We start from the raw sequence: 20,012 nt of genomic DNA on the forward strand, positions 1-20,012 counted from the left end.
GCTTAACAATATGTATACATACATTTGTCCCAGAAAACTTGGACGAGTATTTTACACCAAAAGTATTTTTCTGCTGAAATATAGAACATGTATATAATTAATGACAGTGAGATTAATATTGCACATTTACTATTAACTGAGAAACAAGAAGATTCAAATAGTTATTTGTTACCTCATTGTTGTAAAATGCAATTCAAACAGAATTCATAAATGGGGATAGATTTATCTCTGTGTATCTGTACATACATGTACATCCATCAGTATCTCATGATATGTGTGGCTTGATCATTTTCAAATTTTACACATACAATGTACATTACTGATCATATCACATATATGTAAATTCATTTGATGATCTAATTCAGGAAAAATGGCCATTTGATTTTTAAAATTTATAGTCTTCATCCTTAGTTTTTACCTTGCCCGTATCATATAAGATGAAAAGGAAAGGTATATTAATGGGAAAATGTCTGTCATCGTGGTTTCGACGTCATTGTTAAAAATGTTAATGTGTACAGAATAACTTTACTAATTCTATTCCAAATGTCATCAAACTTTGTCATCTATCATCAGTATAAAATCTTCTCTTAGTTCGAACAACAGATGTCCTGTGTGAAAATATCATACAAAAATTGAGAAAGTAGTAGTCTAAATCTTAGAATTTGTTTTTACTGTTTCTTCTTGATTGATTACTGGTGATACACATTCAAAGGTCACTTGTCCACGTGGGAATAAGCTTTGCTGTATGTGTTCAATGATGTAAACCATTTAGGGGTGAAATCACTTGGGTCAAACCTGGGTTAATCAAAACCGCGGTTACAAAGTCTAGACAGTGCGTCCCGGGACGACCACACAAATTTGCATAAAAACAGCGATTCAAACCAATCTCGTTGTGACTATATATACAAAATTGTGCCGATTTATTTGTGTGCAAGCTTCATTTTCCAGTGCGTCTTGCCTAAAAAACAATCTTCTAAATACTGATGAGAAGAATACTGAAAGAGTTTCGAATAAATTGTTTTGTTTTGATGAACTGTTACGCTCGAGTCTCGAATTAAGCAGAGCCTCCAAGAACGTGAATCCGGACTTTTGATTTGGCTGGATAATTGATATGTGTTACTGACAGCAAATAAGTATCAAAAGACGAAGACTTGTTGTTGCACTTGAAATTTACTGTTCAAACCATTACTACTGTTTTCATGCTACATCGCTAAATTAAAAAAAGGCAGCATACACCATGAAGATTTAATCAGATTTGCTGCACATAGGTTATTTACAGTTTTTAATTGTTTAATTGCCAGTCGCAAAAAGTATCAAAAAAAATCTCGAAAAATTAAATGATGGACTTGCGCTGAAACTGCTGTAAATGTTCATTCAAGGCAAAATTTGTTCAACTGCAGATGAGACTGCTTATAAAACGAACTCAGGAAATACATTATTCTTGAGGTTGTATTGTACTGAGGACCACCGCCGAGGGCGACACAATGCATGTTGCGATATTGCGATCGATGCATGCTGGCTGAAAATTCTGATGGAGGTAATCCGAATTCATGATTTTCCGCAGTGTTTAAAAACAACACCACGCTGCCTACTTTGATCACAGTTCCTCTGGGGACTGTGCTTGGATGTACTTTACTTTTAATCAACTTGCAAATCGAAATGTGTGCACTTTGTCACCGAAAACTAAGATATCGGCAGCGGTATATACCTGTAAATTTACTGCAGTGCCGACAGCTGATAATGTTACAGTGGTCGTAGCGTTACCACTGCCTTTAATTTTGACACAGTGATAGAATGACTGTGGGTCTCATACCACAGGTTGAAACTCCATATACGACAATGTGAACATATGGGGAGATTGCTATATGAAAATGATAAACAGAGTTGAAAACCTGGCTCTAAAATCGGAAATCAACATGTTAGTAATCAACTACATGAAAAATACAGGTTGGCCGGCTCAAACTCTTGCAAATCTCAGGTAAACAAGACACACCTACTGTATTTGGATTGCACCTAGAGAAATCACTGGAAAACATCATGACAACAAGTTAGTCTCACCTTTGACCTGAGACCTGTGGTTTTGAGATGCATTCACAGAAAAAACTGTCATATCGATTTATTACATTCAGAATCTTTTAATAACTCGCAGTCACACAGACTTTAGAAATTTAACCAAAAATGTGTTCTATGACTTTATGAACTAACATGGGCACAAAAATGTCTGTACATTTAATAGGAGATAAACTTGTAAAAAAACTATGATTTAGTGCTTTTTGACGAGAATTGGACATTGGGCAGTCATATTGAATCAAATTACAACAAATAATGTTCATGTTGATGTATCTATTGGTATACTGTCGTGCAAAATTGATACCGAAATGTAGGCATGGGTATCATGAAAAACAAAATGGCCACCAGTCAGCCATATTAGTTTGAATTACAAAAATATATGACATGCAACTATAATCCAATATGTATGATCATCATACCAACTTTGATCCAAATTGGCCTAGTCATCTCTGAGAAACAGCGTCGGACATGTAAAAGTTACTATTTAGCACTTTTACATGGAAATTGGACATTGGCCAGCCATTTTGAATTCAATCACAAAAATCATGTTGGTGCCGATATATTTCTTGGTTACTATCTTTATACAAAATTTGAACAGAAACGTTCATTGCGTTCAAGATAAAGTAGCATGGGTATAATGAAAAACAAAATGGCCATCAGTCAGCCATATTAGTTTGAATCACAAAAATATATGACATGCAACTATAATCCAATATGTATAATCATCATACCAACTTTGATCCAAATTGGCCTAGTCATCTCTGAGAAACAGCGACGGACATGTAAAAATTACTATTTAGCACTTTTACATGGAAATTGGACATTGGCCAGCCATCTTGAATTCAATCACAAAAATCATGTTGGTGCAGATGTATTTCTTGGTTACTATCTTTATACAAAATTTGAACAGAAACGTTCATTGCATTCAAGATAAAGTAGCATGGGTACCATGAAAAACAAGTTGGCATCAAATTGATATGTCAGATCACAACATTTTGGACGGAGACTGTGTCATTAACAATGACTTGTTTTATTAGAATTTACATGACTTGCAAAAAAACTCAAAGCTGGAATTCTTTATAACTCTTCAATATATAACATTCAGTATGAACATGAAGCTTCATAGTATGCAACTTATTTTTTTCCTATTGAAATCTCTTTTGAATCTTCTACCTTGAAACTGTATTGTAAGAAAACCCCATGCAGGTTTTCCCAATCTAAACTTGAAATTCCATGGTCTGTCTTTCTTTGTTCTCGGGTTGTTTATTTTAGTGGGGATGTTAATGTGCTGTTAATCCGGGAGTTCATACCTACTATGAACTTGCAAAACGTAGGTATAAATAGAGCTAGAAAGGGCAGACTGGGTCAACCCAGGTATGATCTAAGTGTTTGAATATGGGGTCACCTCCTATCTTGTAAACAATATCATTGGTATTTGTTTACATCAAGTTTCTTAAATATTCTGATCATAAACACTCATCATACATTACTTTTCCCTTATAAATGCAAATTACCTGGTAATTTGAGTACTTGTATTTGACCTTGTTCAACTAGAAATGATATGTATTATTATTTGCAGTGCTTGAAAAGTTGAGTACCAGAAATATGACAAACATGGAACAACACAGTCTGCATACTGAGAAAGCACACCAATGTAAAGAATGCAACAAGTGTTTTACCGGTAAAAGCAATCTGAAAAAACACATGAGGGTGCATACTGGTGAGAAACCATACCAATGTAAAGTTTGTGACAAGTGTTTTACCAATAAAAGCAATCAGAAAAAACACATGAGGGTGCATACTGGTGAGAAACCATACCAATGTAAAGAATGCAACACATGTTTTACTCAGAAAAGCAACCTGAAAACACACATGAGAGTGCATACTGGTGAGAAACCATACCAATGTAAAGAATGTGACAAGTGTTTTATCAATACAAGCAATCAGAAAAAACACATGAGGGTGCATACTGGTGAGAAACCATACCAATGTAAAGAGTGCAACAAGTGTTTTACTCGGAAAGGCCATGTGAAAAGACACCTGAGACTGCATATTGGCGAGAAACCATACCAATGTAAAGTTTGTGGCAAGTGTTTTATCAATACGAGCAACCAGAAAAAACACATGAGGATGCATACTGGTGAGAAACCATACCAATGTAAAGAGTGCAACAAGTGTTTTACTCAGAAAGGCACTCTGAAAACACACATGAGAGTGCATACTGGTGAGAAACCATACAAATGTAAAGAATGCAACAAGTGTTTTACCCGGAAAGGCGACCTAAAAACACACATGAGAGTGCATACTGGTGAGAAACCATACAAATGTAAAGAATGCAACAAGTGTTTTACCCGGAAAGGCGACCTAAAAACACACATGAGAGTGCATACTGGTGAGAAACCATACTAATGTCAAGAATGCAACAAGTGCTTTAACCGGAGAAGCCACCTGAAAACACACATGAGAGTGCATTCTGGTGAACAGCCATATCAATGTAAAGAATGCAACAAGTTTTATAAAAACAAATGTAGCCTGAAAACACACACGAAAGTGCATTTTGTTCAGCAACGTCACAGTATTAGAAAGTTAGAAGAAACAGAGAATGATGGACAAGTACATGTATTTCGTGTAATATTTATGTAGTGTACTACAGTCTGTGTTCATATTCGTGTTGAAAAACTGACCAGAAAGAAATGTTATATAGTTATATATATAGTTATCACAGAATTATACTGGGCTTCATAAAGGAAAAATATCCAGGTGTATATGTACCTCAGGTAGACCTCTCTCACATTTGTTCATTTTATAATATCTTCAATTCTTATTTCGATTTTAATGAATATCTTTGGTAAAAAGTGATATTTTCAACTTCTTGTTGAATACCGCAAGTCTGATTGCTTTGATATTATATATTTTACCACTCAAAACAATTTAAGGAACACTCGAATATTCACAGTTACACCAAGATTATTTATTTCAGATAAACCCATTTGATCACATAATAGACGTGAAACATCTGCACAATGAAACAGATGATAATGACTGCATGTAATCATTCCACATTTCGTTACATGAGTTCTGAAAGAGAGAGAGGCTGAAAATGAAAATCCCAGTTCATGGAACATTTCAAAATGGGTGTGACCACCTCTTGCATAAACAATTGCAGCACAACATCGATAGGTCAAGTCTGTTATTAAACAATCAGAATGCAGTGTTGTACCAACGCAATCCCCCGGGAATCCCCAAAGGCATTCTGCTAACCCAATGCGGAAGTGAATTGTAGATGTCAAAGTATGGTCTGTTTGAATTAATCTTGGCAGCAAAAAACAGCATGTTTTGTTTTCAAAATAGGGTAATTAAAGATTTCTTAATGGTAAATTGAATATGGAATGAAATATTGTTGACAGGTCATTGTCGAAGTCATGTTTACACATGGTCACTATACGTGCACCTTTGTTCGTGTATAGGTTTCTAATTAGATATTGTTTGTTGTTACTCGTCCCTCATGTAGCTCGACCATCAGTATCTTGAAGTAGGAAAGGCATTGACACACAAAGGAGATCTTACTTCAACAATACAAATATAATCTCCAAATACTTCTAAACTGAATTACAATATTTGGTTCTCTGCTACATCAGACCATTATTACTAATTGTCTAGGGAGTAACTGACCTCAGTTACACGTTTTCTAGCTTCCATTCGTCTTAATGTAAGTAAAAACGATTTGGGATCTATCTCCGTCGAGGGCTAACAGAGAACTGACTTTTCTGTCTAAATGTTGTAGAAAAAGAACGTATATCGGAGCGTAAAATATTACAGTCACAAGAGGGCGTAAATACACAAATTTGAACGTACAATAAAAATACAATATAACAAAATGGCGGCTACATTCCAGCCTCTAAATATGATCTTGATAACATTCTAATAAAATTCAAAAATACAAAATAAATAATGAAAACGAAACTTAATAAAATTCGAAAGGAACTTAAAAAAATGTACGTATTCTTCAAATGGTCCAGGAAATTCTACCAGATTTTTATTACTATGATGGTTCTGCACTCTGTTCTTCTGCAACGTTTCTGAATGTTCTATGGTTGAAAAAGTGTGTTTGATGGGCCCACTTCAATGTAAATCCATACTAATGTACCAAAATTTCAACTCTTAGTCTGTCAGGATTTACTATCATTCTTTTTATATTGCTATCAAACTGACTTATCATAAGCCTGTTACAATATTTTATAATTGGTCTTTACCATTGCTCTCCTCACAAGATTATTTTTATCAGGCATAACTTTGACTATAATACCCATTGGCCAAACACATCTAGGAGTGTTGTAATCTTTAATTAGACGTGAATTGTATAGGTAAATTCAGTGGATGGTTTGTCTTGTATGAGAGGTTTGCTTGTCTCAATCAACCGCCTACCCGTAACAGACTACTAGTATATGTTCCTAATACAGGATCCAATCTGTACGCTTCACATACTTCTCTTTTCCATTATGGCAAATTCTTCTGCAAAGACTGTGTTGTTCAAATTTAATGATAGCCAGTTCAGCATCACGCATGTCTTGTACAGTCAACACAGAATCTTCATTCTGCTTAATTAACCCTACAGCTTGGTGTTCATGCCATGTTTTTAACTTCTTTAGCTCTCTCCTCTTTGCGTATTGCTCTCAGTACCCGTCTATAATTCTTATCCATTTGGTAAGTCTGAAGCCACCTTCCTTACAAAAGGTCATGATATTCTTAGCCAAAGTTATTCCCTTTTTCATTGTAGGCACAGATTTTAGCATATCATCACCATAGAAATTGGTTCGTATACTATCAACAACTAAGGCTTCTGTATTTGAACTATCTTCAGCTGTCTTTTTTTAAAGCGTAATTGGCACAGCTTGGTGATGAAGTTGCTCCAAAGATATGAACTTTCATCCTATACTCTACTGCAGGCTTTCTGGTATCACCATCAGGTCACCACAGAAAACGTTGAAAATCTTTCTACTCTGTAATATGTTAACTTGTGAAAACATACTTTCTATGTCGGATATCAATGCAACTGGTTCTAGACGAGAACGTATCAATCACCTACTCATGTGTTGGTTAGATCAGGACCTTGTTACAACTCCTTGTTGAGTGATGTCCCCTGGAATTCAGCACTGCAATCGAATACAACCCTCAGTTTCTTCTTTTGTGGATGTTGTACACCATGATGTGGAATATACCACTTCTTGCCCTCTTTTCCCGGCAGTTCTTCTAATGATACTGACTCAGCATAACCTTTGGCAAATACAGTTTCCATAAACTGAATATATTCCTGGTGATATGACAGATCTCTTTGTAATATCTTTCTCAGCTGTTTCAGTCGCTGTTCGGCAGTTTGTCTATTGTCTGGCATCTGGCCATCTTCATTACGAAGTGGCAATGGTACTTGGTAATGTCCATTTATGTGTTGTACTTTCATGATTTCCATGAACTTGTTGTCTGTAATTGACCTGTCTGTCTTTTTATCCAATTTGAATTCTGAACTGTGTTGACTTGAGTCTTGTGACCAGCCCCTTTCAGGGATCCATGAACAGCCTATCCTAAAACTGTCTTTACAGAATAAGGACCATTATCTTCGCTGTTTATTGCTTCCCATGGCTCAAAAGCTTTGGGCGAACTGTTACCAATCAACAAGCCAATATCTGCATCTATACTTGGTAGATATACTTCTTTCAGGTATGACCAACACTGTATGTCTCGCTGTGTCAAAATATCCTCTTTAGAGACAGGTATCCCACGCTGTATGTAAACAATGGAAAAGTCGATTCTAGGTTCACAATCATTCAAATTAATGACTTCTAGGTCCTTAATTGCATAACTGTCTGTTCCTTTACATCCAGTTACAGTGTGTAGATTCAGCTTTGTTAGATTCGCTGTTGTCTTTGTCGAGCAGAGTTTATCATATGAGTGATTTGAGTCCATTGTCGTCTGTGTCAATGTTTTCCTTTTTCGACTTCTTCTTGAAAAATACAAGCCTGAATGCTTCGATACTTGGTGTATATTTACCTTGGGTAGACCTTTCTTAGATTTGTTCATTTCATGATGATATCTTCAATTCTATAATTTTGGTGTATATTTTTGTCATTCTTGGTAAAAAGTTATATTTTCGATTGCTTTGATATTGCATATATAGGTACTACATGTGGACCTCGTCATTTCGTGGTGATATCTTTAGTTCTCTAATTTAAGTGAATATTTCTGTAATTTTTGGTAAATAGTGATATTTTTGACTGCTTTTATATCACATTATATAGGTACTACATGTGGACCTCTCTTAGAATTTTTAATTTTGTGGTGATATCTTCAAATATCTAATTGTTTTTGGGGAAAAGTGATATTTTTGAATTCGTGTTGAAAACAACAAGACCTGTTGCTTTGATACTGATATTGTTCAATTGCTAATGATGTCTTCAGTTCTTTAATTCAATTGTGCATTGCTGAGCGAAGCTATCTCAGTCGATAGACTGCTTGTTTTGTGTCCAGCAACATTCAGCTTTTGTCTGATCCTTTCAGTACAAAACACTGCATTGCTACCAGTATCCATGAATGCGTAGGATTCTGTTGACAAACCTGTAGACTTACTTCTTACTCTAACTGGTATGATTACTGGCTTCCCAGTAATTTCTTTTGATCGAGTGGCCTGGCAATTAATGATAATGTCCCCCAGATGTTGTCATTGGTTCATCCTTAGAACAGGTATATGTAGTATCTCTTTGCAATATGTTTGGGTGAAGTTGTTTACAGATGTCACATGTTAATTTACTTTTACAGTTTTGATTAGGTGGTTTTCTTTCTTTAGGCAACCATAGCAAAGTCCCTTAGCACGTATGATCTGCTTCTTGTCTTTGTTGTTTTTACTAGCAAACCTTTTGCACTTTTGCTTCTGGTGTAAAGTGTTTGAGCAACCCAAAGGTGGATTGTTTGGTTTGGTGTCAACATTTACAGCAAAAGCAGTATACTTTTCACACTGACTGTGTACAGCTTTCTTGTCGTATTTCACTACTTTCTTCTTATGTTGTGCACTATTCAACTCACAAAACAATACATTATGTAACACTCAGTTTTCATTTACCACAAAGTCGAGCAAATCTTTAAATTGGACTCCGATTTCCGTCTCCAGGATTCTTTCACTCTATATGGTAATTTAACCACCAACATCATTATATTTTTGTGATGGTCTAGCTCCCTTAAATGCACCTCGCCCTGCATTACATTGTGGCACTTAGTCAGAAATATCAAGAAATCATTTAGTCCAACTTTATCTTCTGACTTCACTTGCGATAGGTATATACCATATAGGTTCCATATATATGCAAATACCGACGATTTCTTTTGGTTCACCCTCTGTGTACTGCTCTAAGAAATAAACCTATCTTCTGGGTTGTCTGTATTGACTTCTATACCATGCTTAAATGCCCGGATGAATCTTGGTTTAATTTCATCCACATCTCTGGAAAGATCGCCAACAATTCTCTACTTTCTGTTTAAACTTGTCGCACTCAACAAGTCGTGGAGCTACCAAGGCGCTATAATCTAATATTTTGCTCTCTTGGGATAGTAACTGTCTGTACTTATTATCAGGCAGTTTAAAATCTTGATAAGTATTTAGCCATTCCTGTAATTGATGTTCAACGTGAGGAGCGTGATTCTTATCTAGCAATAACATTTCGATCTGATGCCTCTTTTCTGTAACTTTAAGTATGCGTTCAATCTATTTATTTGGTCTTCTTTAGACTCTTGTGTTTTGAATGATACACACTTTGGTATTGTATCAATTTTAATAATTGTAGTGGTGTGGTCACCTTTGCCAAATAATCATGATGACACTTTGATGTCGCCACTTTCTTCATTAGATTTGCTGTCCGCCATATGTATATTTCCGATTGTGTCTCCATGTTACTCATTTTGACGATTAACATGCAGAATGTGGACAGATGTCACTGTTATAAAATATGCTGGTACACGCTAGTCAATACTCAAAAATTATTCCGTAGCAGGAAATACTATTACAGAAATTCGAAATACTTCGAGGGATAGTGTTCTAGAATGATCAGTTTAGTACGCGACTTGGAATTAACAAGTCATGAATGACATAGCCTTCGCTAGTTGTCATTCTAAAATTGCATGGACACAAATTGGCAAACGTGATTTCTATGGCATTTTCAAGTTTATAGCACTCTCCATCCAGGTCAGCATTATTCTCAGCCAAGAAAGCAAATAGCACCAAACCAGTACAACAGGTAAAACAAGTCCATCTTGTCCCGCAAATGTCTTAATTAATCTGGCTATCGGACATTGATATCTTGGTAAACTCTCATCCAATATCAGGACGATATCATCTTCTTGTAGGTTTGGTTGGAATCTCCTTTGTAGGGTTGGTAGAAATTCGGCTTTCCATCATTTCGAGAACTCATTAAATAGATAGATCTGCCGTCTGGAAAACTCCAGGGGGAGGTAAAACAACCTTCGATTTCAGCGTTAGTATATGGCTATGGGAAAGGGGCTGTAGAGAACTTGTCTCGGTAATATCGTCATAACTGAGGGGACGGCTATTCACAATAGTCTCAGCCTCTACCATTAATGTTCTTATCAACTCGTCGTCCAATTGATGACCATGAACAGATAGAAGTGCAGTTAATGCATTCCGAGCTGACGGAATCATCCTTTCCCACACTCCTCCCATGTTACTTGAATGTGGGGGAATTCATTTGAAAGGCTATCCAGTCACAGTTGTCCTTTAACAATTATCTACTGATCTAAATGATCTTTCATCCATCTCTTTTAATGTTGCATGGCACTTTTAGCTCCAACAAAATTGATGCCTTGATCACTTCTGACGCACTGGACCTCGGCAACCAACAAAACGACGAAGTGCGTTCAAAAAGGAATCAGTACTAAGATAATTTGCTACCTCTATAAGAACTGCTCGAGAATTTAAACAAGTGAACAATACTCCATAACGATTTAATTCACGTCCACCATTTTTAACAAAGAATGAAGCGAAGCAATCAACAGTGCTATATGTAAAGGGGCGACAGTCTCTAGCCTATCAACTGGTAAGTCAGAAATTTTCTGATGCAACAACAACCCACGCAACTTTCTACAAGTTACACATTACCAAACAACACTTCTATTGCTTGCCCTATACGCTACTATCCAATAACCATAGGCTCGTATCTCATTAAGTGTCATTCCAGTGCCTGAATGACCAATTTTCTCATGGTGATGTAATGTTAAGACCTTTGTACCATACCCTTTCTTAGGAAGTAGAATGGGATGGGAAACATCCTTTGGAAGGTTAGCTCTACGCATCTTTCCTCCCACACGTGTAATTACCTACTTATCCAGGTAGGGATCTAGTTTGAATAATGAGCTTGTCTTCTTCACAGTTGGTTCTGATCTGGAATTCTCCCTGGCAGGACTCAAGTGTACTTTCGGTTTTGAAATCTTCAAATGGTCCATTAACCTCTGTTTGAACCTCAGACAAACTGCTATGGCTCTCTTTAATCGATGCCAGTCATTATCAAGCATACATGGCTTCGATATAGAGCTCTGAAATTTTACTGTGGATAGAAGTACTGGACCGTTCTACCAGATAAATTTATGGATTAAAGCATCTGCACTTGAACCTCTTAAAGAGATATCCGCTGGGTTCTTCTTTGATTCAATATATCTACACTGACTTGGCTGTGTATGATCTTGAATTTTCTGTACTCTATTGGCTACAGCTATGTGAAAGCGGGTAGACATATTTGCAATATACCCTAATACAAACTTGCTTTCTGACCAAAAGAAATGAGAAAGATCATCATACTTCAGCTCCTTATTTAAGAACTCACTGTCCAACACAGAAGTGGTATGGTGATTGGTTTTGCAGGAACTACTCTAGACCTTGCCATCACTAAAGAACAAGAAACATTACCCTGATTATCTAGTAGCCTCAGGTAACTGCACTGACCATAACCTAGAAGACAAGCATCAGAAAAAAGATGCATCTCAACTGTACTAAGCTCACCAATACCATCACTTTTGTAATACCTGGGCGCCTTGAGACAACCCAAAAGAGACAACTCATGCCTCAACTTTTCCCATTGCGATCTTATATCTTCGGGGACTGGATCATTCCATTCCATTCCATCCTTGGTTAATTCTTGCTAGATCTTCTCTCCCATAAGCAAAACTGGAAAGACCAAACCAAGGGGGTCGAAAATCAGTAGACAATACACCCCTGCGGGTGAAGGGTTTATCCTTAATCTTGATTCAAAACTGAAAAGTATCAAACTCTAAACACCAATGCACACCAAGTGCTCTTTCCACTGGGAGATTATCATGACAAATATCAAAGCTTTGAATATCCTTGGCTATCCTACTAACAGGGATATTATTATATATTCTCAACAGCTCATTTATCATTACTAGCAAATTTGTGGAGCTTAAATCCTCCCTTGGCACACAACTGTGAGCAACTTTCGATCAGATTGATAGCTTGGGTGGGATCAGAAACTGACTTAAATCCATCATCCATGTAAAAATCATTCCTCACAAAATCTGCTGCTTCCAGATTAGATTCATCACCATTAACATCTGCAATAGTTTTCAGTGCAAAGTTTGATGTCACACCAAACTAGTGAACAGCATTCGGTATTCTGAAGGTTCTTGGATTAGGTCACCATCTTTTCTCCAAAGAAACCCCAAATAATTGCGATCCTTAATATCAACACCGACCTGCATGAACATGGCTTCAATGTCACATATAATTGCCATAGGTTCTTTTGGAAACGGCACAGAACACCAACCAGGTTATTTACGAGGTCTGGGTCCTGAAGTAGGTGATGATTAAGCACTTGTCCTTGATATTCAACACTATAATCGAACACAACTCGCACCTTCTCTGGCTTGTTGGGATTGTAAACACACTGGTGGGGGGTGTACTATTTCAAACCTTTGTGTCATGTTCTTTATCATGAGGGGCTGCTTCAGCATAACCACTATCTATAATATTATTCACGAATTCAGCATAGTCTTCAATTGGTCATCCTTTAGTAACCTGTACTTCAACTTTTGTAAACGTTTCTCTGCTTGAGCTCTGTTATTAGGGAAGACTGATTTTAGGTTCTCTGAATGGGAGGAACATTTCAAAATGGTCATTTTCTCTTTGCTGATTTCCATTTGTAACATTTTGTAGAAATTGTCTATCCTCCAGAGATATCTTTTCCTCAGACTTCCTTTCATTGAAATCTTGCTCAAACATGTTATTGACCTGTAAGGAGCTAACCTCCTTGACTTGGGTTCGGTAGGTAAACACATTTTATTATCGCTATTATGTGCCAGTTTCTGCTGCTCAAAAGATTGAATTATGCATCAAATTTATATTTCATTCACTAAACAATATTTCACTAAAATATGTGATTAAAAAGCAACTTTAATTTAAAGTTCTGTGTATAGCGCTATTTTAGCCAAAATTGGCTATTAAAAGGTCATATGACATAGGACTGTTCTGAGACAGCGCTTCCTGTGATGACACAATGTAAAATACTAGGATGTATGACCTTAGGGGTCATGCATGCAGTACCAGGATGTATGACTTTAGGGGTCATGCATAAAGTAATAAAATGTATGACCTTAGGGGTTATGCATAAAGTACCAGGATGTGTGACCTTTAGGGGTCACGCATAAAGTACCAAGGCATAAAGTTGACCAATATGAAGGAGATGTTTCTCCATGTAAAACTGGCACAGCTTGCTTCTCAGGAAATGCGTCTTTTGCACAGAATGTTCTCTATGATCATCACCAGCAATCTGAGCTGAAACATGAGAAAACATGACGAGTCTCTCACGCATTGCCACTAGGATTAAATGCAGCGGAATTGCTGTGGAATGAGAAATCAAAATATCAATCAATCAATTATTCCTTTCTGACAATCTGAGCAAACAATGGGCAAACTACATTCAAATACTACCATAAGGAGACAAATAGAAATTATGGTATGTAAATATGGTCAAAAAAACTTTCTAGAAATACAAATGGAAGCGAGTGAGTGCGTGAAAGAAATAGCTGGGGTAGTATAGTTTAATGCACAGTAGAGATTGATACACAGTAGAGGATGATACACAGTAGAGGTTGATACACAGTAGAGGTTAATGCACAGTAGAGGTTAATGCACAGTGGAGATTGATACACAGTAGAGGTTGATGCGCAGTAGAGATTGATGCACAGTAGAGGTTAATGCACAGTAGAGGTTAATGCACAGTAGAGGTTGATGCACAGTAGAAGTTGATGCACAGTAGAGGTGAATGCACAGTAGAGGTTAATACACAGTGGAGATTGATACACAGTAGAGGTTGATGCACAGTGGAGGTTAATGCACAGTAGAGGTTGATGCACAGTAGAGGTTAATGCACAGTAGAGGTTGATGCACAGTAGAGGTTGATGCACAGTAGAGGTTAATGCACAGTAGAGATTGCTCCACAGTAGAGGATAATGCACAGTATAGATTGGTCCACAGTAGAGGATAATGCACAGTAGAGGCTGATGTATAGTAGAGGTTAATGCACAGTAGAGGTTAATGCACAGTAGAGGTTAATTCACAGTAGAGGTTGATGTACAGTAAAGGTTAATGCACAGTAGAGGTTGATGTATAGTAGAGGTTGATGCACAGTAGAGGTTAATGCACAGTAGAGGTTAATGCACAGTAGATGTTAATACACAGTAGAGGTTGATGCACAGTAGAGGTTGATGCACAATAGAGGTTGATGTATAGTAAAGTTTGATGCACAGTAGAGGTTTATGCACAGTAGAGGTTAATGCACAGTAGAGGTTGATGTATAGTAGAGGTTAATGCACAGTAGAGGTTAATGCACAGTAGACGTTAATGCACAGTAGAGGTTAATACACAGTAGAGGTTAATGCACAGTAGAGGTTGATGCACAATAGAGGTTGATGTATAGTAAAGTTTGATGCACAGTAGAGGTTTATGCACAGTAGAGGTTAATGCACAGTAGAGGTTGATGTATAGTAGAGGTTAATGCACAGTAGAGGTTAATGCACAGTAGACGTTAATGCACAGTAGAGGTTGATGTATAGTAGAGGTTACTGCACAGTAGAGGTTGATGCACAGTAGAGGTTAATGCACAGTAGAGGTTAATACACAGTAGAGGTTTATGCACAGTAGAGGTTAATGCACAGTAGAGGTTAATGCACAGTAGAGGTTGATGCACTGTAGAGGTTAATGCACAGTAGTGGTTAATGCACATTAAAGGTTAATGCACAGTGGAGATTGATACACAGTAGAGGTTGATGCACAGTGGAGGTTAATGCATAGTAGAGGTTAATGCACAGTATAGGTTGATGTACAGTAGAGGTTAATGCACAGTAGAGGTTGATGTATAGTAGAGGTTGATGCACAGTAGAGGTTAATGCACAGTAGAGGTGAATGCACAGTAGATGTTAATACACAGTAGAGGTTAATGCACAGTAGAGGTTGATGCACAATAGAGGTTGATGTATAGTAAAGTTTGATGCACAGTAGAGGTTTATGCACAGTAGAGGTTAATGCACAGTAGAGGTTGATGTATAGTAGAGGTTAATGCACAGTAGAGGTTAATGCACAGTAGACGTTAATGCACAGTAGAGGTTGATGTATAGTAGAGGTTACTGCACAGTAGAGGTTGATGCACAGTAGAGGTTAATGCACAGTAGAGGTTAATGCACAGTAGAGGTTTATGCACAGTAGAGGTTAATGCACAGTAGAGGTTAATGCACAGTAGAGGTTGATGCACAGTGGAGGTTAATGAACAGTAGTGGTTAATGCACATTAAAGGTTAATGCACAGTGGAGATTGATACACAGTAGAGGTTGATGCACAGTGGAGGTTAATGCACAGTAGAGGTTGATGCACAGTAGAGGTTAATGCACAGTAGAGGTTGATGCACAGTAGAGGTTGATGCACAGTAGAGGTTAATGCACAGTAGAGATTGCTCCACAGTAGAGGATAATGCACAGTATAGATTGGTCCACAGTAGAGGATAATGCACAGTAGAGGCTGATGTATAGTAGAGGTTAATGCACAGTAGAGGTTAATGCACAGTAGAGGTTAATTCACAGTAGAGGTTGATGTACAGTAAAGGTTAATGCACAGTAGAGGTTGATGTATAGTAGAGGTTGATGCACAGTAGAGGTTAATGCACAGTAGAGGTTAATGCACAGTAGATGTTAATACACAGTAGAGGTTGATGCGCAGCAGAGGTTGATGCACAGTAGAGGTTAATGCACAGTATAGATTGGTCCACAGTAGAGGATAATGCACAGTAGAGGCTTATGGGTAGTAGAGGTTAATGCATAGTAGAGGTTAATGCACAGTATAGGTTGATGTACAGTAGAGGTTAATGCACAGTAGAGGTTGATGTATAGTAGAGGTTGATGCACAGTAGAGGTTAATGCACAGTAGAGGTTAATGCACAGTAGATGGTAATACACAGTAGAGGTTAATGCACAGTAGAGGTTGATGCACAATAGAGGTTGATGTATAGTAAAGGTTGATGCACAGTAGAGGTTTATGCACAGTAGAGGTTAATGCACAGTAGAAGTTGATGTATAGTAGAGGTTAATGCACAGTAGAGGTTAATGCACAGTAGAGGTTAATGCACAGTAGAGGTTAATGCACAGTAGAGGTTGATGTATAGTAGAGGTTACTGCACAGTAGAGGTTGATGCACAGTAGAGGTTAATGCACAGTAGAGGTTAATGCACAGTAGAGGTTTATGCACAGTAGAGGTTAATGCACAGTAGAGGTTAATGCACAGTAGAGGTTGATGCACAGTAGAGGTTAATGCACAGTAGTGGTTAATGCACATTAATGGTTAATGCACAGTGGAGATTGATACACAGTAGAGGTTGATGCACAGTGGAGGTTAATGCACAGTAGAGGTTGATGCACAGTAGAGGTTAATGCACAGTAGAGGTTGATGCACAGTAGAGGTTGATGCACAGTAGAGGTTAATGCACAGTAGAGATTGCTCCACAGTAGAGGATAATGCACAGTATAGATTGGTCCACAGTAGAGGATAATGCACAGTAGAGGCTGATGTATAGTAGAGGTTAATGCACAGTAGAGGTTAATGCACAGTAGAGGTTAATTCACAGTAGAGGTTGATGTACAGTAAAGGTTAATGCACAGTAGAGGTTGATGTATAGTAGAGGTTGATGCACAGTAGAGGTTAATGCACAGTAGAGGTTAATGCACAGTAGATGTTAATACACAGTAGAGGTTGATGCGCAGCAGAGGTTGATGCACAGTAGAGGTTAATGCACAGTATAGATTGGTCCACAGTAGAGGATAATGCACAGTAGAGGCTTATGTGTAGTAGAGGTTAATGCATAGTAGAGGTTAATGCACAGTATAGGTTGATGTACAGTAGAGGTTAATGCACAGTAGAGGTTGATGTATAGTAGAGGTTGATGCACAGTAGAGGTTAATGCACAGTAGAGGTTAATGCACAGTAGATGTTAATACACAGTAGAGGTTAATGCACAGTAGAGGTTGATGCACAATAGAGGTTGATGTATAGTAAAGGTTGATGCACAGTAGAGGTTTATGCACAGTAGACGTTAATGCACAGTAGAGGTTGATGTATAGTAGAGGTTAATGCACAGTAGAGGTTAATGCACAGTAGAGGTTAATGCACAGTAGAGGTTAATGCACAGTAGAGGTTGATGTATAGTAGAGTTTACTGCACAGTAGAGGTTGATGCACAGTAGAGGTTAATGCACAGTAGAGGTTAATGCACAGTAGATGTTTATGCACAGTAGAGGTGAATGCACAGTAGAGGTTAATACACAGTAGAGGTGAACGCACAGTAGCAGTTGATGAACAGTAGAGGTTAATGCACAGTAGAGGTTAATGCACAGTAGAGGTTGATGCACAGTAGAGGTTAATGCACAGTAGTGGTTAATGCACATTAGAGGTTAATGCACAGTGGAGATTGATACACAGTAGAGGTTGATGCACAGTGGAGGTTAATGCACAGTAGAGGTTGATGCACAGTAGAGGTTAATGCACAGTAGAGGTTGATGCACAGTAGAGGTTGATGCACAGTAGAGGTTAATGCACAGTAGAGATTGCTCCACAGTAGAGGATAATGCACAGTAGAGATTGATGCACAGTAGGGGTTGATGCACAGTAGAGATTGATGCGCAGTAGAGGTTGATGCACAGTAGAGGTTGATGCGCAGTAGAGGGCGGTGCACAGTAGAGGTTAATGCACAGTATAGATTGGTCCACAGTAGAGGATAATGCACAGTAGAGGCTGATGTATAGTAGAGATTAATGCACAGTAGAGGTTAATGCACAGTAGAGGTTAATTCACAGTAGAGGTTGATGTACAGTAAAGGTTAATGCACAGTAGAGGTTGATGTATAGTAGAGGTTGATGCACAGTAGAGGTTAATGCACAGTAGAGGTTAATGCACAGTAGATGTTAATACACAGTAGAGGTTGATGCGCAGCAGAGGTTGATGCACAGTAGAGGTTAATGCACAGTATAGATTGGTCCACAGTAGAGGATAATGCACAGTAGAGGCTTATGTGTAGTAGAGGTTAATGCATAGTAGAGGTTAATGCACAGTATAGGTTGATGTACAGTAGAGGTTAATGCACAGTAGAGGTTGATGTATAGTAGAGATTGATGCACAGTAGAGGTTAATGCACAGTAGAGGTTAATGCACAGTAGATGTTAATACACAGTAGAGGTTAATGCACAGTAGATGTTGATGCACAATAGAGGTTGATGTATAGTAAAGGTTGATGCACAGTAGAGGTTTATGCACAGTAGAGGTTAATGCACAGTAGAGGTTGATGTATAGTAGAGGTTAATGCACAGTAGAGGTTAATGCACAGTAGAGGTTAATGCACAGTAGAGGTTGATGTATAGTAGAGGTTACTGCACAGTAGAGGTTGATGCACAGTAGAGGTTAATGCACAGTAGAGGTTAATGCACAGTAGAGGTTTATGCACAGTAGAGGTTGATGCACAGTAGAGGTTAATGCGCAGTTGAGGTTGATGTATAGTAAAGGTTAATGCACAGTATAGGTTGATGCACAGTAGGGGTTAATGCGCAGTAGAGGTTGATGTATAGTAGAGGTTAATGCACAGTAGAGGTTGATGCACAGTAGAGGTTAATGCACAGTAAATGTTGATGCACAGTAGAGATTGATGCACAGTAGAGGTTAATGCACAGTAGAGGTTAATGCACAGTGGAGATTGATACACAGTAGAGGTTGATGCGCAGTAGAGATTGATGCACAGTAGAGGTTAATGCACAGTAGAGGTTAATGCACAGTAGAGGTTGATGCACAGTAGAAGTTGATGCACAGTAGAGGTGAATGCACAGTAGAGGTTAATACACAGTGGAGATTGATACACAGTAGAGGTTGATGCACAGTGGAGGTTAATGCACAGTAGAGGTTGATGCACAGTAGAGGTTAATGCACAGTAGAGGTTGATGCACAGTAGAGGTTGATGCACAGTAGAGGTTAATGCACAGTAGAGATTGCTCCACAGTAGAGGATAATGCACAGTATAGATTGGTCCACAGTAGAGGATAATGCACAGTAGAGGCTGATGTATAGTAGAGGTTAATGCACAGTAGAGGTTAATGCACAGTAGAGGTTAATTCACAGTAGAGGTTGATGTACAGTAAAGGTTAATGCACAGTAGAGGTTGATGTATAGTAGAGGTTGATGCACAGTAGAGGTTAATGCACAGTAGAGGTTAATGCACAGTAGATGTTAATACACAGTAGAGGTTGATGCACAGTAGAGGTTGATGCACAATAGAGGTTGATGTATAGTAAAGTTTGATGCACAGTAGAGGTTTATGCACAGTAGAGGTTAATGCACAGTAGAGGTTG

At 38.0% G+C, this 20,012-nt stretch overlaps 1 protein-coding gene across 1 annotated transcript in view; it reads left to right on the forward strand.

Moving 5' to 3' along the window:
* The first annotated feature begins 3,684 nt into the window (after positions 1 to 3,684).
* The window catches only part of LOC102802145 (uncharacterized), a 125,601-nt gene continuing 109,273 nt past the window's right edge, over positions 3,685 to 20,012 (forward strand). Inside the window, exons 1-2 of the mRNA XM_085507299.1 lie at positions 3,685 to 4,414; positions 7,017 to 7,037. Coding sequence (XP_085363425.1) covers positions 3,685 to 4,414; positions 7,017 to 7,037 — 751 coding nt within the window. The remainder of the gene's footprint in view (positions 4,415 to 7,016; positions 7,038 to 20,012) is intronic.

The sequence above is a fragment of the Saccoglossus kowalevskii genome, chromosome 13 (assembly GCF_978046115.1).
Source record: "Saccoglossus kowalevskii chromosome 13, keSacKowa6.1, whole genome shotgun sequence".
In the NCBI taxonomy this organism is placed as follows: Eukaryota; Metazoa; Hemichordata; class Enteropneusta; family Harrimaniidae; genus Saccoglossus; species Saccoglossus kowalevskii.